The following is a 24,489-nucleotide window of genomic DNA, read 5'->3' as shown; positions in this document are numbered from 1 at the left end:
TGGCACAGTGGATGACGTACCCGACTCACACGTTTGGGGTTGCGGGTTTAAAGCCCACTGCAAGCAAGCATTTTTTTAAATTTATTATCTTTTTTATTTTATAAATTACTATTTTAATGGACTGTATGTTATTTTATTTTGTTTATGGTGTATTTAAAATACGGGACGATGCAACGCATCGGTACACCTTATTTATGATATCTTTATTTTAATGTATTTGTTTGTTATTTTTAAATTTATTTAGAGAGAGGTCACTATGTACCTGTTACACCTTGTATTTATTCATTGGGGGCGAGCACTGGGGGCTCCAAGGTATTGGCTGCGGGATGAGCCACCTTGTTTTGCTTTGAAAAACCTCTTGTATTTATTCATTGGGGGCGAGCACTGGGGGCTCTGAGGTTTCGCTCTAATGAGCCACCTCATCTTCTATTTGAAGAACCTCTTGTATTTATTCATTGGGGCGAGCACTGGGGGCTCTGAGGTTTCGCTCTAATGAGCCACCTCATCTTCTATTTGAAGAACCCTTAAAAAATGTGATATGGAGGCGAGCACTTGGCTCTGAGGTATTGGCACCCCATCTTCTACTCGAAGAACCTCAATTTTAAATTAAAAACTAAAACTATATCTTTAGAATATTTCACTAACAAGTTGAGAATTACAAGCACACTCAATGGCTAATGAAACAAACGAAAGAAAAAAAGTCATAGTTTAAGTCGCTTTAACAGTGTGACCCTTTGTACCAACGAGTAAGCCAAACCTGAGATTTTATTTTTCAATTAAAATTTTTTTTTCATTATTAATTTTCTGTACAATATTTCGTTTCAGATGCGTTCATACACTGAATGTGCACAGATTTCCTGGCCATTTCTTTAAGGGTCCAAGAAATTCTTATGGGCTCAAACGCACGCATTCCTTGGCTTTGGTGCTTACAGCGCAATAAGGAAACAGTGAAATGCATTGCTGCTTTGCTACGAACGACCAAATCGTTTGTCTAAATCCGCATTCATTTTACACTATCTTAATTCTTTTAGCCCTTGAGGCAGCGTTGCATTCTTTCAAAAAAATTGTACAACGGAAGCGTAAATAAATGCTTGTCCTGTAACTGAAATTTATTATAAAATTGAAAACAGTGTCAACAGCGTAGTAAATTTACCGTCCTAAAGGACCAATTAATGGTGACTTATAACCAGATAAAACAGCTGATCGAACCTACCTTATGGAAATCAATGTAATCGATTAATGGTGCAATACCGCAACGCTAACGCTATAGCCAACCAATTGGTTTTTGGTTTTTCAGCAAGTTTAATTTGGCATTTACAATCAGTAGTAGGTAGAACTCATGATGGAATTATAGAAGGTGGCGCATTGCGCATGTAAAAATTAGTTCAGCTGTTTTTTATGAGCAACTTTTATGTCATTTACCTTTAGCTCTGTTTTTTCTCTCTCTTTCATTCGCTGAAGCAGTCAAGTGTGACGTAGATCCGCGGAACCAAGCAATTTTGAACTCTTGATTGCACAATCTTCTGTGTGTGATTTGTGGGTAGAACTCGAGTTTCGAGTTATGCACATCACTAATGGGCTATCGTACGAGTGATATCGATAAGCTCGTTCCATCACATCTCAAAAACAGCTGCTCGAAATATTTGTGGGAGTCGTGCTGCTGTTTCTGCTCGCCTATTAATTTTTAGCTTTCTTCCATGAAAGAAAATGCTGCGCAGCATTTTGTGCAATCGGCTGGAGCCACTAAGAAGGTGAAATGAAAAATGTTGATTATGCTATCCACTCAAATAAAAGCCCTAATCCTCTGTTTTTTCAGCTTGGTTTGTGGCCAAGTGAACCGTGCAGCTTGCTATTCGCCACATTACATTGATGCAATATTCACCAAAAAGAAACAGCTCAGCTTAAAGGAAACTGATGAATATACCAAACTAGCGCACATACCAATCAAGGCAGCCAAAAATGACGAATCCGAATCCATCTACTATAATAATTTGGTAAACAAAATGTTAAATTATATAACGAAAGGGGGCAACAAAGCACTGGCTAGAGAATTGCTTTCAAAATCATTTGAAGTCTTGAAACGTTTACAAATTGAACGTATAAATTTAAATCCCGAGGAAAAGGATAAAATAATAGCTGACCCTGAACAATTATTAGTTAAAGCAATTGAGAATTGTCGACCGTTGTTGCAACTGACCGGTATCAAGAGGGGTGGTGTCAAATATCAAGTACCCGTGCCAGTAAGTGAAAAGAGATCATATTTTTTAGCAATGAAATGGCTACTAGAAGCGGCTAGAGAAAAGGAGCGCAAAGTGCATTTACCAGAAAAACTGGCATGGGAAGTACTGGATGCTGCCTATAATCAAGGAAGAGTTATTAAACGGAAGAATGATTTACATCGGCAATGTGAAAGCAATCGCGCATATGCACATTATAGATGGAGTTAGACTATTTATATTAGTATATGTACACATAAATGATTTATGAAATTTATGTATAAAAGTTACATCCATCAATGAATATACATGCGTACAATTTTTAAATTGATACGTTTTTCCCAGCTTAGTTTAATTTAGAATGTTAGAACAAATCCCACAGGGGATGCACAGTTCCTGTCTAAATAATGGGAAAAGCGGTACATGTTCAGCTATGACTAGACTCAGGAAACACAATCTGTCTTATGTTGAATTATTCGTAGAAGCTGACGAAGCGCACAACCGTCAAACGCTACATTTGACGACTATGTTGCAACGCTTGCCAAGCGTCAGTAATAAGTTAAAACGCAAAATCTCTGCCGTAGCTCTTGCAACTTTAACTGGAGTTTAAACTCGCACTGAAAAAGCAGCCATTAATTGATGGAATCCTGCTGATACTCAAGCTGATATTCTGTTGTAATGGCGCAGTGAAAAATTATGTTCCTTTTCGTATAGACAATCAATCTCTGTCATAAAAAGTAACACTGCTGCACCAACTGCAGCTCAAACACACGGACTATTTTACAATTTTTACTTTACATATTTATTTATTAATTTGAATCTACTCATAAATTATACAGATATACGCATGAAAGTTATTTTATTTGTAAACTATAAATATTATATATAATAATTTAAATCAAAACACGCGCTTACTTACGTCATACGTAAATCGGATGGCATCACAAACAGATGCGATGCATTAATTTAAATATTTTGGATACCAAGAAATCGTCTATTAATAAATATATATGTATGTACAGTAGATGCGATGTGGTATGATGATAAATAAGCGCTGGAACCCATTTCACTTTCGGATTTTTTTATATGCATTGGCTGAGCCTGCTGAAAATTTAACTAAAGTTAGTAAAATTAGTATTCCCACGACTGAGTGTGAAGACCATTGTACAGGTTTACAGGTTAGGAAATTTTAAGTGCACCCATGTGGGTCCTTCAGAAAATTATAAAAAAGTCTTCAATTGGGGTATCTGAGGACGCGTAGTTATTTCAGTATTAAGAATACAAACACGGGAGTTAAGTTTTTCTACCCGTTCAAAAGTTCTCCGCGAAAAACAGTTTGAAACCGAGGTCGACTGCAATAACCCGTCCAAAAAAGCGGAAACAAAAATGAATAGACGCGTTTTGTCCTGTTGTCAATAGTCCGAAGATAAAAAGTATTCGAATTATTGGAAGCGAGGCAAAAACGCGTCTATTAGTACCTCCCCCGACGGTTTTGGCCGTGTTTTAGCAATCGTCCCCGTAAAAAAGTATCACAATTTGTTAATTAAAATTGTCCAAAATATATGGTTATTAAAGAGAGATGTAATTAAGTGCTCGTTTGAAAGTAAATAAGTATATTTCTTTGTAATATAAGAAAAAAAAATTTTAAGCAGTTTTCGATAGCAGCTACTAAACTTTGTTTGGTCCTAAGAAGTACAACAGTGCCAAATAGCATCCACAAAAATAACGAACAAGAACAAGCATTTTATCAGGTGAGCGTGGCTGTGTATGTGCGCGCTGCTACATATCCTACTTGTAGACCTGTACAATGGTGAAGACCAACACGTTTGCGGGAGTGTTATCGGTGTTGATTCGTCCTTTGCAGGATATAGATCCAATACGTTCCGGTAACTAGTATCGTTAAGGTACTAGTCCGACTATCTCGGGAACGATCTTGGTCTTTCACTCAGCCATCGATATGGTGTATATACAGGCATATGCTGCATTTCCCTTTCACTTGTATGCGTTTTGCTGTTTCCGGCAAATTCAAATAGACTCAAGACGCAATTTTACTCTAAAGTGAATTTCAGCATATACCTGATATTTACAATTTCATGTTTCTTAATATTAAATAAATTTAGCACCCATTTGAGCATAATAGTATGAAGTATGAAAATTCAGTACAAAAACAATATATTTGTAAAAGTACATGCAGAGTATGCAAACTAAAGTATTGGCAAAAGGTTCGGATATTTCCCGAAAAGCAAGGCTTCCCGACGCACGTAGTAGCCAAGGCCAAGACTTCCTTTACCTTACGAGGGAGGAGGTATACCAAAAGTAGTCATGTCGATCAAAGCCTCTGTAAAATGGTTAAAGACAGTAAATGCTAAATAGTATACCAAATACTGCTCACCATAGATGATTTGAAGAGCACTACATTTTATACATGACAGCAGGCGATGTAATTCCCTGAAAGAAATTGTATGTCTCGAACCCACCAGTTTTGAGCACTTTCATCTTAATATAAAGACATTTATTGAAATCAAAAAAAGATAAACCAAGAAACGGTTGCCTAAGGCATTTTGCACTTAGGTGAGTACTTTAAAAGCAAAGCCAAAAGAAAAAACGCTATCTTTATTAGTGCAAATTCGCTGGTATTTGTGCTTGCTTGAATGAAATTAACTAAATAGAAAAATTTGCTTTTTGTTAATTTCCATACTCTGTTCTATTACTACTAAAAAAAAGTTATCGTCGGCTTGAAAGTGCAAAGCCCACTAAAAAAAATGTAAATTTTAAACAATTCGCTTTCCATATTTAGTCTTGAAATCATATAACAAACTGCTTTGATCGGCTATTGCAACAAACAAAACCTGCCCTTTAAAACAGTATCACAACGAATTTGGCACGCTTACACCTTAAGCCGACGTCATTATTTCATTTTAGTATTAACCAAGATTTCGTACTGTTTTTGTAAATATTTCAAAAAAAAAAAATCGCATGTATGTGGAACGAGCCGACGCCAATAAAACAATCATACGTTCTTCCTTTTTTTAAGCATAATTTTACTAAGGCGTCCTTCTAGGTCACCTGCTCCATCTTGTTCCTTTTCAAATATTGAACACTTGTGTGTATACCGTTATATTGTGTGTTATACAGTACACGTACTTCTAAAATATTATTTTTATATTATGGTTTTTTTTTTTTCAAATAATTATAAAAATATATACGTTTGTTTCGTAGACTTTATTTTAGATCTATGTAGAACTGATATTTTAGCCTTTAATTTTATGCTTTTATATTCGATACAGCACACGTTAATAAACGTTTATATTTATTTTATTTGTCTTCCGCTATTTCGTCCTCGTTTATTTCTTCAATGAGATCATTAATTACATATACAGGTTCTATATTATGTTGTGAATTTATATAAATATTGAATGGTATGCTTGCTTGTGTAGACGTTTAAGTTCGCGCTTATTATATATAAAATTGGTATAATTTTAAAATATACGTTTTTAAAATCAAATGTGAGAAAATACATTCCAGCCAGCAAAGTTATCATTGACGAGATCTCAAAACTAGACGTTTGATTCTTAGCATTACGACGTGACTATCGTGGATTGTCGTTCCTTGCCACCTTGCCGACTGTTCGCGCTTATGCATATTTTTATGCAAGCATACCAAAACTTATGTATCTTATGTATATGTACATATGAACTATGTGCATGTTTAAATACGTACGTAAGTTTTAGACGAAATATATAACGCTTTTTATTTCTTATTTATAAAAGCTGTACGATTTAAGCAGTATCGCTTTTCATTTCCATGTAAAGTTGTCAAAGATGCTTTGTTTAAATGTAATCAATTTAACTAAAAATTTTTAGACTAAAAAACAACCTAATTGCTTTGATACTAATATGAACTTGCTTACATACATATTTTTAGGGTTGTATTACTAAATTTATCGTAAGCATACTGCAAAAGTTGCATGTAAACTGTATATAAGAATTAAACATAACTTTTTTTCTCTATAATTAAAACAAAAATGTATGTTACACCAAGTGCAAACAAATAAAATAAGTTAAACGCAGCGGGAATACAACCCAAAAAATAAATAAAACAATTTAATTAAACGTATATAATTTACAATAATATATAATGATAAATTAAACTTAAAAATAGAACAAATTAAATATAAATATATCTTTTCATAATAATTAAGTGTATGTAAAATTTTCGTACGTATGTATAATTTTATATGTATGTATTATGTGTACTTAATAATGCCTTACATATCTTAGAAATAAAATTCCTTAGAACAGTAATATTATTAAGAGTTAAGCTAATCGTCAATATGTATGTATGAAGAGCATAAATTTACTCGATAAACAGCTAAAATGTATGAATGTATGTATGCAGTTTGTATAAGGTTATAAAAATATGCCCACGTACATAAATATGTAAGTATAATACCAGTGCATTTTTTCTTTGTTGTCTATTACATATAAAAATTGTATAATTTTTTAATATTATCAATAGACCTATCGATACCTAAGAAACTATGCCAAATCAACTAACATATGTCTTTATAATTATCATGATCGGTATTAAAATAATAAATTAAATATTCGACGCATGCGGACTTTGTGGCAGTGGTGTCTGTGGTGCTTTATATAACGTGAAAGCATCGTAAATTTGTAAAAGCTCCGTTAAACGATATTCCTCTAAACAAACAATACCTTGTAAATTTGGTGCTTGCTTTCGTGCGCAGGCCATACAATGCACAACATGACGTTTCTCTTGTTCGCGTATAAATAAAATGTTGAAAACTTCAACCTATAAAAATAAGTGCAACATGGAAAAACAATAGATTAATTAAAAAATTAATATTGAATCGTGCGCTCAACAAATTGTGTCTGCATGTCCCGATGTCACGTTATTTAAATTGCTCCCAAATTATTTAATAAATTATAAATTAAAAATTGCTTCAAATAAATGTTTTCATACATTCAAAGCAATAAGGGTAATCTCCGCTTAAAAAGATACTGTCTAATTTGAATTAATTGTTGGTCTGCCATCAAATGTACACTATTAAAAAGTGCACATAAGTGATTAATGAAGACCCATGTGCAAATCTCATAATTTTCCGTCAGAGGGGCAATCAGAGTGTTACCAAAGTGTCCACTCCAAAGTATATCTACGGATTCAATAATATTACGATTTAAATTTTAATCTTGTCAACTTACTTCACATTGGCCACAATAATGTGAGGCTTCATTTTTCCCACGCCCATGAAAGCGCACTTCTACACCTTTAGATTTAACATATTCTAAGGTATGCAATACATTTTTAAGCGTTTGTAAAAGACACATTCTAAAAATAGACATAAAAACAATTGTCAGTAACAGCAATTTTTATAACTCGCCTATGAACCTACTTGACAAGCTCGAATAGTTTTGGATCAGAAACCTTGATATTCCTTGCCAGATTCCAACTAAGATGCACCATCGGTACTATACTCTTGAAGTTTTGCAACTTATTCCATTCGTAACGTTCAATCGCAAGTGAATATTGGCGTGCTGTTAAGGGACCCACATTCCATGCTATATTATTACACCAGCCTACTGATTGAACCCAGTGTACACAACTGAAATGGATTGTTAGGTTCATAATTAATTTCGGTATATATTCTAGACACATGAACCAAAACTTAAAATAATTAAATATTGTAAGCTTGTTTTCAGAAATTTCAATTTCCACAAATATGTATTCAGTAGAACGAAAGTTAGTAATGATTTAAGTTTAACATCATAAAAGCATTCAATATTATATTATTTTAGTTTATATGTAGTTTTAAATCAACGTACCCTGCATTAACCCAAACTAAATCGCCTGGACGTTGTATAAAACGATAAACGGGTATATTCTCCTTATACAAATCTTCTAGCACTGGCCACCACGAACCATGCAAGTAGCTAATATTATTTTTTTCGCAAAGATTATGAATACCACCCCAATACGCATCCGGTACAGCAAACCATTCACAATCACCTGGTCCAATGTTTATGTTAATTGAACAGAAATTGTTATTCTCTTGATGACCCGGCGTTCGACTTCCAGGCACTTTCATGTACAACTGCACAGTATTCATACCCAAAATAACATGACCTACATGTGATAACATATTTGCTGCTGATATAACACGCGCAAATGCTGGCAATTTTTGTAACTCAGCTAGCTGTATACGCCATTTACGTTCGTCCGATAAATCCACGTTGGTGCCAAATCTTAAATTACCACATACGATAAAATATTTGTATTAAAAGCCACATATATCAAACAACAAAAATATAAGCATACAATTATTTCAATGTCGTGAGCTCTACTATCAAACGCCGTTCATTATTATATTTTTGAAAACGGTGTTAGCGAAAAGCCCTGCTTTGCTTTCTGCACTTTGATAAATATTAACCAAGAACTTGGATTATTAACCAAGGACTTGGATATAAAGTGCAAACTTATAATTGAAAGTTCGAAAATTATAAACTTACCTTAACATTTTATTGCCATTTTTGTGCTTTTTCCGCTTTCCATTTGAATTGCTCACTGAGTCTTTCGAATCTGAATCAGACATTGTTTGCACACCAGCAGGGCCTTTATCTTGTTCATCCTGAAATAAAAATATATTTTGTTCACTATGTAAAAAATATTAATAACACAAAAGCTAAACACATAATTGAATTGCATTCAGTTTAATAAATCTCATCATCATTCTTAAGTAGAACGAAAGTTATTAAAAATTGGGATCATCATAAATACAATTATATAACCAAAAAAATATATAATAAAAAAATACGTTATAAAAACATGAATTGTTTTACCCACCTTTAAACTATCTTGAAAGCTGGATGCTTGATATTGTGCATATTTGGCAATTGTTGTATGGGATCTATGCGAAATGCACGCCCATACACGCTTCGCTTGTGAAGCGTCCCAATTTTCATCAGGTGATTGATGTACTTGTGTGCGTACCTCAACACTATGATCGGGATTAGCTTCGACAAGCGTCTTTGTAGAGAACAAACCCAAATCTAATTTAAGTGCTCCAGCTAAACCACGTACAACTGCTATAGGATGCTTAAGACAAAACTCTTGCAACTGTGGACTAAAGGCATGTTTTTTGTTTTCCAAATGAACTGATGGTGTGGGCGGTAGCAGCTGTTCACGTGTTAGGCGTTGTGGTGGGCAATCGGGTGGCGAAGGTGGTGGTGCATTTATATGTAAAACGGAACAATGAGGTGGGGGTTCATCCAGTGGTAAATTTTTAGCCGCAACCACTAATTGTTTAGAATCCATTTGTATGCTAAACTTTGATGGCTCGTCAATATCATCATCATATTTATTAATGCTCCTATCATCATATTCGTCATCACGAAATTTTTCCACTTTCACATCTGAACTTTCATCTAGTTCTTCTTTTACTGTGCCGCCGCTGCACCCACCAATCTGCTCTAAACTGGTTGAGGATGACGCTGCTGCTATTCCTGTTAACTGTTGGCTATTGCTGCAAGTTGATGTGCGCGCATTCGATTTGTCGCTTGTATTTAAATTTTTATCCAGTCCATTGAATAAATCATCTGTTGCACCGCTAATATCTTCTTCTTTAATGTCTAAGCTTTCAGCACTAAAAGTCTTCAAGAGATCTTCAGCAAAAGTAGATGTTAAGTCCTTTTGAGAAAGAAATGCAGTCAGTTCTTGATCGCTAACGCCTAAGTAGAAACAAAAGAGAATTTAGTAAAACTTTTGTACTATAGTTCTAAAAAAAATCGGCGACATAAGATCGTACAACAATGTATTTAAGGTTTTGCAATTTTTTCTAGTTTTTCTAAATTTTTTTATAAGTCAGTATTTAATCCCTTTATTTTTATTATTTTAAATTATTGAAATTCAAATGTTGGTCAACCATGTTATCTGCACTCTATGTATTATTAGTGCATATAAGAGATATAGTAAAGACCCATGTGCAAATCCCATAATTTTCCGTCAGAGGGGCAATCATACTAATAGTTCCACGCCAAAGTATATCTGCGGTCTAAATAGTAAGCAATGTGTCTTCTTTTAAAATGTAGATGTGTGAGTTGTTGTTGTTGTTGTAGCAATGCTCGCCCCACCTAAATAGCCGCGACCGATCACAAATTGTCATCAATATCCTCTAACGGGAGTCCAAGGAAACTTGCCGTTTCAACAGGGGTGGACCATAAGGAGAGGGGTGTTAGAGGCGTTGGTTCCACATTACAATTAAAGAGATGGTTGGTGTCATGTGGGGACACATTGCAAGCAGGGCATACATTTTGTATGTCGGGGTTGATTCTGGATAGGTAAGAGTTTAACCTGTTACAGTATCCAGAACGAAGTTGAGCAAGAGTGACACGCGTTTCCCTGGGGAGTATGCGTTCCTCTTCTGCGAGTTCTGGATATTTTTCTTCAAGTACTGGATTCACCGGGCAATTCCCGACATAAAGGTCCGACGCCTGTCTATGGAGTTCACCAAGGACCTGCTTGTGTTTTTCCGCTTCATACGGCTGGGTTCTCAGGTGCCGTATTTCCTCAAAATGCTTACGGAGATGACTCCTTAGGCCCCTAGGCGGTGCTGGTTCGTCAATCAGATGTCTGTTGGGATGCCCAGGTTTCTGGGTATTCAACAGAAACTGTTTGGTCAGCATCTCATTTCTCTCCCTGATGGGGAGTATTCTCGCCTCATTATGCAGATGGTGTTCTGGGGACATAAGAAGACAGCCCGTGGCGATTCTGAGAGCAGTATTTTGGCAGGCCTGTAGTTTCTTCCAGTGGGTGGTTTTTAGGCTTGGCGACCATATGGGTGACGCGTAGCACGTAATCGGCTGGCTAATTGCTTTGTATGTGGTCAAGAGCGTTTCTTTATCTTTTCCCCAGGTACTGCCAGCAAGGGATTTGAGGATTTTATTACGGCTCTGAATTCTTGGAACAATTGCGGTTGCATGCGCACCAAAATGTAGATCCTGATCAAACGTCACACCCAAGATTTTGGGGTGTAGGACAGTCGGTAGCGTAGTGCCATCGACGTGGATGTTCAATATGGTCGACATTTGGGGCGTCCATGTTGTAAATAAGGTCGCGGAAGATTTAGTCGGTGACAATGCCAGGTTTCGCGAGGCGAAAAAACTGGAGAGATCAGGGAGATAGCCGTTTATTTTATTGCATAGCTCATCGATCTTTGGGCCTGGGCCTGTGGCCATTATTGTGCAGTCATCGGCGTAGGAAACGATTGTGACTCCTTCCGGTGGTGAAGGTAGCTTAGATATGTAGAAATTAAACAAAAGCGGGGATAGGACACCACCCTGTGGCACCCCTTGTTTAATTCTCCTTTGTTTTGATGTTTCGTTTCTGAATTGCACCGATGCCTGCCGACCACCCAGATAATTTGCGGTCCACCTTTTAAGACATGGGGGAAGGGTGGACCCTTCCAGGTCTTGCAGTAATGAGCCATGGTTGACCGTATCAAAAGCTTTTGATAGGTCTAACGCTACGAGTACTGTTCTATGGTGGGGATATTGATTCAAACCGCAATTTATCTGGGTGCTAATGACATTTAGCGCGGAGGTAGTGCTATGGAGTTTTCTGAAGCCATGCTGATGAGGGGCTAGCTGCAAATGTGCTTGGAAATAAGGGAGCAAAATGGCTTCAAGCGTCTTTGCCACTGGCGATAGGAGAGATATCGGACGATATGACTCACCTACGTTAGCTGGTTTCCCAGGCTTTAGTAGCGGGACCACCTTGGCCATTTTCCATTTCTCGGGTATGACAAAGGTGGAAAGAGACAGGTTGAAGACATGCGCTAAATATTTGAAACCCTCTTTCCCTAGGTTTTTAAGCATCGGCATGGCTATGCCGTCTGGGCCCACTGCTTTGGATGGTTTAGCGCGACCAATGGCGTCCTCAACCTCTCTAGCGGTGATGGTAATTGGTGACGCACTGAGTTTGTGTTTATGTGCGTGTCTATTGGCTCTCCGTCTATCTTTGTCGACCGTAGGATGCATTATATATTGTCGGCAGAAAGCGCTCGCGCATTTTTTCGCATCTGACAGCACCTTATCGCCAAAGGCGATGGAAACTTTGTCTTTGTGCTTAGTCGGATTCGATAGGGACTTTACGGTGGACCAAAGTTTACCCACACCGGTAGAGAGGTTACAACCTCTTAGGTGCTCTTCCCATTTCGCCCGCTTGTGTTCGTCCACAAGCAATCTGATGCGTTGGTTTATATCCCTTATTTGGGGGTCGTCTGGATCAAGCTGTCTTATAAGGTCGCGTTCCCTCGCTAAGCTCGCGGCCTCCGCCGGGAAGTGGGGCCGGATTTCGGGAATTCTCCCGGCGGGAATGAAATGTGCCGAGGCGGATTCAATGACCTTACGGAAGGCACGCTCCCCTTGGCGGGCATCAGTCGGGATAGGGAGGGCAGCAAAGCTGCTGTCTGTTGCAGATTTATATTCTTCCCACTTTCCTTTTTTGAAGTTTATGAAAGTGCGTTTTTCGGTGACGATGAAGTCGGCGGTACGCTCGAACGAAATAAGTATGGGCAGGTGGTCGGATGCCAATGTTACCATCGGCTGCCAGTTGACGCAGTTTACGAGTTCTGCGCTCACGATTGAGATATCTGGCGAGCTATGACAGCTTCCTACCATACGTGTGGGGGCGTCTCCGTTTATTGTGCAGAACGTCGTTTCGTCTATTTGATCCGCCAACATCTCACCCCTACTGTCCGCCCGCAAGTTTGAATGCCATAGGTCATGATGGGCATTGAAATCGCCTAAGTTAATGCGATTGTTGCCAGTGAGTAAGGCCTCGATATTAGGGCGGTATCCAGATGTGTGAGTCTTTTACCATAGTATATTTTATTGATGATAATACTGATAAAATACTCCTACAGATGCATCATATAGGTGTTATGTTGCAATTTTGGATTTCCGCTCCTTTATGCATTAATTTATAATGCCGTCCATAGCAAAAATGCAGAAAAGCTCATTTTCCGTCGTTTAGTTTTGATGCCAATACATTTACTATTATCTAAACAAATACTCATTCAGATTCAAAGATAACACAAGGTTCAGACAGGAAAACTTATTTTGCGAAAATACACCTTAATCCATGCATTTAAAAAACTACAGCCAAGTTGAGGTTATGTACCAAAGTTTATAGATGGGTAACACTTTGCCGGAAATCACGTGGTAAACGCGAACATTAACGTATAAATACTCACCTAATTGATCACTATTCGTTGATAATTGTGTTAATTCCTCTGCTTCGATTGCTGAAGTTGATGCTTTTGGTGGCAGAACTTCCTTCGCTTGCTCCGCAGAAGCAGACCCCACATATGCAGGCGGCGGATTTACATTTAACTGCGCCACAGCTCCAGACACATCACTCAAAACGCTATGCGTTAACGATGATGAAGATGCTGCTGTACGCATTGGATGCCCCGTTGTGGCATTAGATTGATTTTGCAACAATTGTTGCGGTTGTGCATTTTGCTGTATTTGACACGTGGTCTGCTGTCTCATTGCCTGTTGGTATTGTTGCATAAGGCGATATTGATTACTGAGCTGCTGGAACATCGCCTGCTCTTGATGATTAAGTGTGCTTTGGTTTTGTTGCAAAAATTGTAAGGTTTGTAATTGTTGCTGTGAAAGAAAGAAGGCTGGTTGAGTTTGGTGATTGACAGACTCCACGTGTTGCTGCTGGAGGGATTCATCTTTGAAACGCTTTGTTGGTACATTTTGCTGATGTGGATACGGTGGCGGTGGACCTTGTATCACCTTAAATGGGGAAGATTCAAAATTTATAAATATTAGAAAGCTATTTTATAAAAAATACCTTAAAAAAAACAGTAAGTGTTCACTTGAAAAGACAAAGAGGAAATGATCGAAATAAACTTCTGACATGGTCAGTGCAGTGTTGCCAACTTTTATGCCCCTATTACCGTTTACAACTCAACTCTGGTTGAGTTGAAATTTCGCAATTTGGTATTACAGATTACAACTCAACCTGTCAAAAAAAATTTCGGTTGAGTTGTCTAGTCTTACAACTTTTTGTGGCATTGCCGTTTACAACCTTGTGTTGGTGTAGTTGTCAAAGACGTCAAAATCTTACAACTGCTTACTAGCAGTTGTCTCATGCAATTTTGCAGTTGTTTTGAAAAAATGTTACGTTTTAGAAGACGGTTCACCACTTAATTTTTAACAAAGATGTTCAAAGTTGATATCAAAAGACACGTTTCGACCTCCGATTTAAGAATCCGAAAACAAAAATTGTAATTCTTTGCGACAGCATGGCACTGCTAATACGCGTCCAAAAATATCGAGACGCGTATTAATCTCGAGAACAATAATCCGAAGGCGGAAAAGAAACATTTTATCTCTTGTCCGGAGATATTTGTAGTTGAAGTTGGCGATTTTCATGTGGTTGTTGTAATGTTGTTGTCTTTTTTCGGTTTTTGTTTAATATCTTTTGAAGGAGTTAAAATTTTTATTTTCCGCCTTCGGATTATTAATACTGATGCCAAGACGCATCGTTTAATACCTCTCTCGATATTTTTGGACACGTATTAGCAGTGTCATGCTGTCGTAAAGAATTACCACAAAAATTAAAAATTTTATTTCTAATAAAATCTAATTTCATGTGGTTGTTGTATTTTGCCAGATTTTTTGTACACAGCTATGCAGAAAGGTGTTGGACTCAACCAGAGTTATTTTTACGAATCGCGGTCAAAGGCCGCCAACGCAAAAAGATGTTCTGTGCAAAAAAAAACTGTGGAACGGGCCACATATTTCGTACCCTCTCGGGCCATTTTGTGGGTCTTTGTAAATATCTTTCAAAAGAAATAAAATTTTTAATTTCCGCTCTCGAATCCTAAAAACGGAGATGGAAACCCGTCTTTTGATACCACCTTTGATAAGAGTTAGATGGTGCACGGGCTTATAAAACGTTACCAAAAAAAAAGCAAAACATTTAAAGCCGGTAGTTAAACCTTTTTTAATCAAACAATAATCAACAATTTTGTACACATTTCTAGAAAAAACAAAGTTTAAACGAATTACATTGAATAACTTTTTGACCTTAGTTGGACGAGGCTGGCCGCAGTTCGGATGCAGCCAAAATAGGTGAAATAATTATGCGAGTCCCATTGATACTTATCACTACTCCTGGGAATCCTATTTGAGTAAAATACAGTTTTTTCTGTTTGGGTTTTAATCTACTTCGCACAAATATTCTCCTCAATAATATCTAAAACCAGTCCAACACCAAAATCATTTCCACATCATATTTGATAGCTGCCGTCAGCAAGGAATCGGAGTATGGCGCATAATTTTAAAATACGAACGCGTATGCGGAAATGGTCCTTAATTTTGTTTAGTACTGAGTAAAATGCTTCCTTTCAAATCTGCAAAATAACTTCATATGAAACTCATTATTTGTTTGTCACTTAAACATTTTCTTACTTGGTGCGTGGTAGTTCCAAGGGATTGGAATGATCACGCGAATGTTTTCCGTATTCGCGAAATGTCAATCACCAACATTTTTGTCATTATAAAATAGATTTCATATAATATTAATAAAAAAATCACATTTGAAAATGCTTAAATTTCTGCCACAAATTGATCAGCTGTTTATTTATCTGTCAAATCATCACTTTCTGAAGTTGGCAACTCAATTCAATTTCAACTGAAATAAGTTGTAATTCGTAATACCAAACAGGAGTTGAGTTGTCTTAAAGTTGAGTTGTTTTAATTACAACCCAACTAAGTTGAGTTGTAAACGGTAATAGGGGCATTAGAGTTGGGTCGTTTCGTTCTGAACTTGTTCAATTGACCGGGTCTCTCAACTGAACAAGTGAACTAGATCTTCGATTTCGGTTCTATTTGTTCTTGTAGTTCGTTTGTTCTTTTAATTCGTTTTATCTAATGCTATTCTTTCTCTCTCCTCGTTCGCGAACATTGTAAATTCATACGTACACACGCAGAAATTCACAGTGAGCACGAATGTCGATGATACCACTTACACTACAGATATGTGTGGTCATCTTTGTGTGTGGCACTGCTACAACAATATATGTATGAACTATTTATGAAAAACATTTTTTGTAAGAAATTAATTACATTTATTAAACTTGAAAAGTTCATATTTACAATTTATGTATGTACTCTTTCCATTTCCAGGATCTTCCGAAATTTGTAACTTTTTTGAAGTTAATTATACATATATATATTAACTTGTTTGTTCATAACACATTTAAATATACCTACACAAAGCATTGCTGCATACACACCCCCATCTATACTTAGTGACTTTTTTCGTAGGTTTGAGCAGCAGTGAACAAATTTGCTTGAAAAAAAAGGAACAGATGAACAAAAAGAACAACTTGTTCGTTCATCAGAAAAAGAACGAAAGAACCAGATCTCTGAAATGAACGAAAAAGTACAACTCTACAAACTTACTTTTCTTTGGACGGATCATTTTAGCACACTTTATGGCGAGGGTTACATGTGCAATAAATATTGTGCCTCTATCTAGGGTTGTGAACCATTCTTACGATATTGATTGAGCTGATGAATCGTGTATGTACTAAAATTTCATCCACCGTCGTGAGGTGCACCGCCTACCATTCTAAAGGTCCTGGGTTCAAGCCCCGGGTAATTCTATACGATAGCATGACACTGTTAATACGCGTCCAAAATATCGAAAGAGGTGTCAAAAGACGCGTATTAATCTCGACAACAATAATGCGAAGCACGAAAATAAAAATTTTATCCTTGTTCGGAGATATTTGCAGATGAAGTTGTCGATTTTCATGTGGTTGTTGTAATGTTATTGTACCCACAAAAAAAATTGTGAACATAAGTATTTTGCGCGGATATAGATGCCGTCTCCATACCGGTGTTGGACCCACCTAGGATAATTTTTTTAAGCGTGGCCAAAGGCTGCCAACGCAGAAAGCTATTCTGCGCAAAAATACTATGGATCCCACCCCCGTTTCGGAAGAACCCACGGGTAATTTTTCGGTTTTTCGTTGATATCTTTTGAACGAGTTAAAATTCCGCCTTCGGATTATTAATACTGATGTCAATACGCGTCGTTTGACACTTCTCTCGATATTTTTGGTACAGTATTAGCAGTCGACCCCTTAACTAGACTTTTACCGGAAAAAGCAACAACAATTTGAAAAACATAAAGATATAAAAAAAAGGTTTAAAAAACTAGAAAAAAACGCCGTAGCACAGAGGTTTGTGTCTCAGCTATTAAGCGCAACTCGTTTTGTAGCGAGTTATTTAACCACTGTCGCTATATGTTACAAACAAGCATACATACAAGTGAGGTAATATAAGCGTGTTAAGAAAAGGTTTCTAAGAAGAAAACGCAAAAAAATACAAACATATTTCACAAAAAATAAGTCTCTTAGTCATAAGATATCCAAAACAATGAATAAAATCTACAAAAAATTTTGAAATTCACCAACTCAAATATTTTTAGGTTATGGATATGGCGAGAAACCAAAAACCAACGGTATGACACCATTAATCGATTACATTGATTTCCATAAGGTAGGTTCGATCAGCTGTTTTATCGGGTTATGGTTATATGGTTATAAGTCACCATTAATTGGCCCTTTACATAAACGAAAACGGTTATTCTACACTACAGCGTGACATCGTTAACATGACATTATCGCGATTTCGAGAGGGCAAATTAAAAGTTTTGCTTTTGTGCAATTATGTGGTTGTAGTTTGTTGTACGCAATAATATTGTCCCTTACGTTAATTATTTTACAAAATATTGATTGATCCCTCAAAATATATTGGCAGTATTCTTGTAAATAATGCTTTCCTAGTAATAATAATAGCCGTTTTTTTTCTACACGTGTATACGTTTACATTTGCGCGTAAAAAAACGCTTATCCTCGCTTAGATAATGCTTAGGAGACCCATCTAGCGGCAGTGGTTATATAACTAGCTACAGCACAGGGTGTACCGAAAAGAGGAGACACAAACCTCTGTTTTATGGCTGTGTATAACCTATAGCTGAATCAGTTGCGATGGATTGTGGGCACACACCATTTTAAGAGATAATACATAGAATTTGTGTAGAGGTGAAACATAGACACATATCAGTTACATCTGAGTATAATGCGTATTGAAATTTAGTAGTACTAATTTTATGCGCAACAATTTCAGAGAAGTATTTAAAGTTTGACGCTTAGCAGTTCATATAAAGTTTAAGCGTAAACGTCTATATATGTAAACAAAAACACAGCTATCAATGGATTGCAGAGGTGCTGCACTTTAAATAAATGTTGCCAAATCCAATTATTGGATTTCAAAACTTCTTTGTTTTTTACAATTATGATCACGATTCATAAATATTTCATGCTAAATAGCCAATAAATATCGTGATCTAAAATACTGACTGTATTTTCTCAACGAGTAAAATGCGCCCATATGTGCAGGATGGCAGCACGAAATAGGCGCTTTAGATTCCTAGTAAACTTTTCTGCCCCATCGTGTGATGAAGTTAATCGCCTCAGTTTATTACTGGAAAACTGATCACACATGTAGAAAACAAGAATTTCTACATAAACAAACAAACTAATTATAGGCGCAATAACATCGGAAGAGATTTTAGGCTGAGCTTCTCTTCCAATTTCAGTTGTTGTTGTTGTAGCAATGCTCGCCCCACCTAATAGCCGCGACCGATCACAAATTGTCATCAATATCCTCTAACGGGAGTCCAAGGAAACTTGCCGTTTCAACAGGGGTGGACCATAAGGAAAGGGGTGTTAGAGGCGTTGGTTCCACATTACAATTAAAGAGATGGTTGGTGTCATGTGGGGACACATTGCAAGCGGGGCATACATTTTGTATGTCGGGGTTGATTCTGGATAGGTAAGAGTTTAACCTGTTACAGTATCCAGAACGAAGTTGAGCAAGAGTGACACGCGTTTCCCTGGGGAGTATGCGTTCCTCTACCGCGAGTTTTGGATACTTTTCTTTAAGTACTGGATTCACCGGGCAATTCCCGGCATAAAGGTCCGACGCCTGTTTATGGAGTTCACCAAGGACCTGCTTGTGTTTTTTCGCTTCATACGGCGGGGTTCTCAGGTGCCGTATTTCCTCAAAATGCTTACGGCGATGACTCCTTAAGCCCCTAGGCGGTGCTGGTTCATCAATCAGATGTCTGTTGGGATGCCCAGGTTTCTGGGTATTCAACAGGAACTGTTTGGTCAGCATCTCATTTCTCTCCCTGATGGGGAGTATTCTCGCCTCATTATGCAGATGGTGTTCTGGGGACATAAGAAGACAACCCGTGGTGATTCTGAGAGCAGTATTTTGGCAGGCCTGTAGTTTCTTCCAGTGGGTAATTTTTAGGCTTGGCGACCATATGGGTGACGCGTAGCACGTAATCGGCTGGCTAATTGCTTTGTATGTAGTCATGAGCGTTCTTTATCTTTTCCCCAGGTACTGCCAGCGAGCGATTTGAGGATTTTGTTACGGCTCTGAATTCTCGGAACAATTGCGGCTGCGTGCTCACCAAAATGTAGATCCTGATCAAACGTCACACCCAAAATGGTCGACATTTGGGACGTCCATGTTGTAAATAAGGTCGCGGAAGATTTAGTCGGTGATAATGCCAGCTTTCGCGAGGCGAAAAAACTGGAGAGATCAGGGAGGTAGCCGTTTATTTTATTGCATAGCGCATCGATCTTTGGGCCTGGGCCTGTGGCCATTATTGTGCAGTCATCGGCGTAGGAAACGATTGTGACTCCTTCCGGTGGTGAAGGTAACTTAGATATGTAGAAATTAAACAAAAGTGGGGATAGGACACAACCCTGTGTTTAATTCTCCCTTCTGCCGACCACCCAGATAATTTTCGGTCCACCTTTTAAGACATGGGGGAAGGGTGCACCCTTCCAGGTCTTGCAGTAACGAGCCATGTTGACCGTATCAAAAGCTTTTGATAGGTCTAGCGCTACGAGTACTGTTCTATGGTAGGGGTATTGATTTAAACCGCAATTTATCTGGGTGCCAATGACATTTAGCGCGGTGGTAGTGCTATGGAGTTTTCTGAAGCCATGCTGATGAGGGGCTAGCTGCAAATTTGCTTGGAAATAAGGGATCAAAATGGCTTCAAGCGTCTTTGCCACTGGCGATAGGAGAGATATCGGGCGACACGACTCACCTATGTTAGCTGGTTTCCAAGGCTTTAGTAGCGGGACCACCTTGGCCATTTTCCATTTCTCGGGTATGACAAAGGTGGAAAGAGACAGGTTGAAGACATGCGCTAAACATTTGTATTGTATTGTATTGTATTTATTAGGCAATTCATCCCAGCACAACAATTTGACAAAAATTATTTTACAGTGCTAGTCGGTAAAAGGCATAAAATAGGAACAATCTAATCTTGAAACTTAAAGCTAATGACTATGGCTAAGAAAAGGTTACAACAAATAATATATTTAATAAACAGTAAATAGGGAAATAAAGGAATGATAGAGTACATTTGCTTAGAAGGAATCAGTATTTTAATTGTCTAGGTTATTATAGAAACTTGTTAATTCTTTATTGAAGAGCAGAGCATTGCTTATAAGCCTAAGTCTAGAAGGGAGCGAGTTCCAAAGACGTATGGAATTAATGAAGAACTGGCGATCAGATATTAGCATACGATGTCTGAAGTGGGTAAGGAGAACAGATCTAGACGACTGGAGAAAATTTAGCCTCCGATACAGATAGTCAGGTTCCTTCATATATATTAATTTATGTAGCGTAGTGAGCGTTTTAAGTTTAATAAGGTTATCGAAAGAAATGTTTAGCAACCTGTAAGCATGTTGAGAGACGTGGTCAAGTCTTTTCAACCCATAGACGTATCTAGCAATGTTGTTATACACAACATTAAGTTTCCTATTACATACATAGTCACAATTGGAGTAAACCTCACAACCATAAAGGAGCGTAGGTATTAAGTACGCTTTTGCTATTAGTAGACGAATATGTAACGGAGTAAAATATTGTGTAAGCCAGAGTGTACGAAGCATCCCATACACTTTTCCCACTGTGCGGAAGATGTGATCTTTCCATGTCAGGGTTTTGTTAAAAAATATACCTAGATTTTTTGCCGTGTCAACGTATTCTATAATAGTGTTGTCTAAAATTAAATTTTCCATTCCACTTTTATCTAGTGACCTTCTATGAATGACTATACATTTCGACTTCTTAGGGTTAAGACATAAGCCGTTCATAGAAGCCCACGTACCAATTTGACACAAATCGTAATTTAAGTTATTAATACATGAACTGGTACGATCACTAGGACAGCACATATACAATTGTACGTCGTCAGCATAAATGTGAATATTACAATACTTGAGAACACCAGGCAAATCGTTTATATACAAAACAAATAACAGGGGACCAAGGATTGAGCCTTGTGGGACTCCTCTTAAAACACTGACGAAGTCAGACTTTCTGCTACCAACACTTACTGCCTGAGTTCGGTCGGACAAATACGATCTGATTAGGGCTGTTGCACAGTTGGAGAAATTAAATAGGTTGTCCAGCTTCTTGCAGAGAATGGTGTGGTCGACCGAGTCAAACGCTTTTGAAAGGTCGAGAAGAGTCAGGAAAGCAGTAAAATTTTTGTCAACTTGTTCTCGAATATCCTCTATCACCGATAGGAGCGCCGTTTTACAGCTACGATTTGACCTGAATCCAGACTGGGAATCTGTGAGAAGGTTATTATTCTGCACATAAGTATTTATCTGGCAGTGCAAAATTCGTTCGACGACCTTGGAAAGGAAAGGCAGAATAGCTATAGGCCTATACTCCTTGTTTTGCTTGGGGATTGGGATTACCTTAGCAACTTTCCAACATTTGGGAAATACACAGGACGTCAGCACAGAGTTAACCAAGTAGGTTAAGTGAGGAAGGATTTTAGGAAGAATTATTTTTAAAAATTTCGGACATATGCCATCGAACCCCATAGCATTAGACTTTACTGAAAGAATGGCTTGAACGACATCACAATCATCGACACTAGCAAACTCAAGAGGACCAAAATCAACATTAGCGCGAATACAATAATTATCAGCACATATATTGTCAGTTGAGATTGGCAGATTTACAAAATTTATATTTATCTCATTAATGTCTACATCAGGGAGGACAGATATATCACATTTGGATTTTCCGATACCAATATGTTTAATCGACTTCCAGGTTTCCTTCGAACTCAAAGCAGCACTAAACTTGTTATTATAAAATTTCTGCTTAGCTGACCTAATGGCTTTGTTTGCAGCGATCCTAGCTGTTTTGAAGCAGTTGTGAGCCTCCAGGGTTTTGTATCTTTTCCATCGTGAGTAAGCAAGGTTACGCTGGTGAATTAAGTGTTTTAGATTGGCACTAAACCAAGGGGTATTATTGTGTGTAGCAGCTTTGAGTTTCACTGGCACATAGTTGTCGAAAAGCCTAATAATATGGTTCTGTAGGAATGATGCCTGATCATCGACCGATGTCAGTGTACGAATCAAGCTCCACTCAACCGACTCCACCGCTGCATTAAGGGAACTGTAATCTATGCTTCTAAAATCACGATATGTAAAGGAACATTGTATGTGTGACGTTTGAAAGTTGTAACTAAGAAATATCAGATCGTGTTTTGAAAAGCAAGATGCCGACAATTGATCGTAGTGGAGCAATTTCAGGGGATCATTCACAAAAAATAAATCCAGAAGACTTTGAGTCAGTAAAGTGTGTAGGTGAAGTTAAATTGGTGGGAAAAAGTCCAAGAGACTCCATACTTAGCTTTAGAGTTCAGTCGACGAGAAGGTTGGAGTTGAAATCCCCAGCGATGATTATATTATCATAGCTTATAAGTAGAGGCTCGAGAAATTCAATAAAGCCAGAGAAGTCAACTCCACGATTAGGTCTGTATGCACAGCCGATAAGAAGCCTTTCATTATTTACAGAGAACACGTCTACGAACACATATTCGACAAAATCACTTGGACTAGCACTGCAGCAAAGTTTACAGGATAAACTACTTTTAACATATATAGCAACACCACCACCATGACCACGTCTATCAGCCCTGAAAAGTTGATATCCATTTAGTTGCACCAAATCATTTTTGTGACATGAAGAAAACCAGGTTTCGGAAATACATATAACATCTATATCAGAACCCTCAGATATGAATCTCAATTCATTCAGCTTTTTATAAAGGCTTTGCGCATTAAGATGGATGACTTTGAGCCCTTTAGTACGTTTGTTGAATACGCGCAACAGTGTATGTAAGCAGTCTTTGGAACTAGACAACCTATAGTCTAGGACCATCACTATATATGGGATATAAAGAATGCTCTTCGATGCGTAACAATAAAGACAACATAAGTGATTGTTTACAAGTATGATAGGGAGAGATAAAGACAGAAACGAAGAGACTCAAGAACTTAAGTAATATACCATACATAGAAATTAATTTATTGATCATTATTCGTTGGCGCATCATCAACTCGAAAGGAACTCGCGCTTTCTTCGCCGGTATTCTCAAGACGCTCTAGAAAATCCAAGCTATGTATTGCTTCAGGGCTGGCGTTGGCTGTTCGTCTGATATGTACCAGACCCTTCTTAGAAAAAACCGCCACTACCTTCCTTTTCTTCTTTAGACGGATCGCTGCCTTGAAGATCGCATAGTTTTGCCTAGACAGCGAAGCATTTACATAAATCGGAGCATTTGAATTTATGCCCACATGAACTAATTGCAGACCCTTGATGTTTGGATTGTTTTGGCGCCTAAAGGTGCCTATACTTTTTAGCAATTTGTTTCTGTCTGTCGGCGACTGAAATTTGATTATTACGGCCGGATCTGTCACGCTGTTGTCTATTTTCCGTAGCCGAAAAATGCTCATTATAGGTATTGGTTGCAATCTAAGAGTGGAACAGAGGTGATGAAAGACACTTGCTAAGTTTTCTCCTTCCTTAAAGGGAATTCCGTGTACACGGACTTCACTTGCGGCAATATGGCTCTCTTGCTTTGACGCATTGTTTTTGAGTTTTTTTACTTCCTCTTCGAGATAACCAACGAGCTCGAACACACTCTCCAGCTGAGTAACTCTTGCATTAAGCTCACTGACCTCTTTCTTCAGCACCACAAATTTGTCTTCTAGTTTTTTGCATACGAATTCGATGAGCCTTTTTTCAGAGTCCAAAATTTG

At 37.7% G+C, this 24,489-nt stretch overlaps 2 protein-coding genes and 1 long non-coding RNA gene across 4 annotated transcripts in view; 1 reads left to right on the top strand and 2 right to left on the bottom strand.

The window, feature by feature from the left end:
• The first annotated feature begins 1,506 nt into the window (after positions 1–1,506).
• On the top strand, positions 1,507–2,543 carry mRpS7 (mitochondrial ribosomal protein S7). The gene is made up of 2 exons (XM_067764748.1): positions 1,507–1,751; positions 1,817–2,543. The coding sequence occupies exons 1-2, from the start codon at positions 1,708–1,710 to the stop codon at positions 2,445–2,447; spliced, it is 675 nt and encodes a 224-aa protein (XP_067620849.1). The 5' UTR covers positions 1,507–1,707; the 3' UTR covers positions 2,448–2,543.
• Positions 2,544–2,994: 451 nt separating this feature from the next.
• Positions 2,995–24,489, bottom strand: part of Utx (Utx histone demethylase) — a 107,655-nt gene continuing 86,160 nt past the window's right edge. For both annotated transcript variants that reach the window (XM_067764730.1, XM_067764731.1), the window contains 7 exons: positions 13,489–14,044; positions 9,081–9,964; positions 8,747–8,865; positions 8,063–8,482; positions 7,633–7,842; positions 7,442–7,568; positions 2,995–7,031 (listed from right to left, as the gene is read on the bottom strand). In XM_067764730.1, coding sequence (XP_067620831.1) covers positions 6,816–7,031; positions 7,442–7,568; positions 7,633–7,842; positions 8,063–8,482; positions 8,747–8,865; positions 9,081–9,964; positions 13,489–14,044 — 2,532 coding nt within the window. In that variant the 3' untranslated portion in view covers positions 2,995–6,815. The remainder of the gene's footprint in view (positions 7,032–7,441; positions 7,569–7,632; positions 7,843–8,062; positions 8,483–8,746; positions 8,866–9,080; positions 9,965–13,488; positions 14,045–24,489) is intronic.
• Positions 15,235–17,438, bottom strand: LOC137239439 (uncharacterized). The gene is made up of 2 exons (XR_010949377.1): positions 16,415–17,438; positions 15,235–16,346 (listed from the first exon to the last, which is right to left on the bottom strand). It is a non-coding gene; the product is annotated as an uncharacterized lncRNA (long non-coding RNA).

This window comes from Eurosta solidaginis, chromosome 2 (genome assembly GCF_040869045.1).
Source record: "Eurosta solidaginis isolate ZX-2024a chromosome 2, ASM4086904v1, whole genome shotgun sequence".
Classification (NCBI taxonomy): Eukaryota; Metazoa; Arthropoda; class Insecta; order Diptera; family Tephritidae; genus Eurosta; species Eurosta solidaginis.
The sequence above is the reverse complement of the archived record's forward strand: the minus strand, read 5'-3'. Positions and strand labels throughout refer to the sequence as shown.

What these genes read in the sequence shown, in the direction of transcription:
- mRpS7 (XM_067764748.1), top strand. Translation starts at nt 1,708, where the DNA reads ATGCTGCGCAGCATTTTGTGCAATCGGCTGGAGCCACTAAGAAG. An exon ending in CGGCTGGAGCCACTAAGAAG is followed by an intron (nt 1,752 to 1,816) that starts GTGAAATGAAAA and finishes CTGTTTTTTCAG; the next exon opens with CTTGGTTTGTGGCCAAGTGA.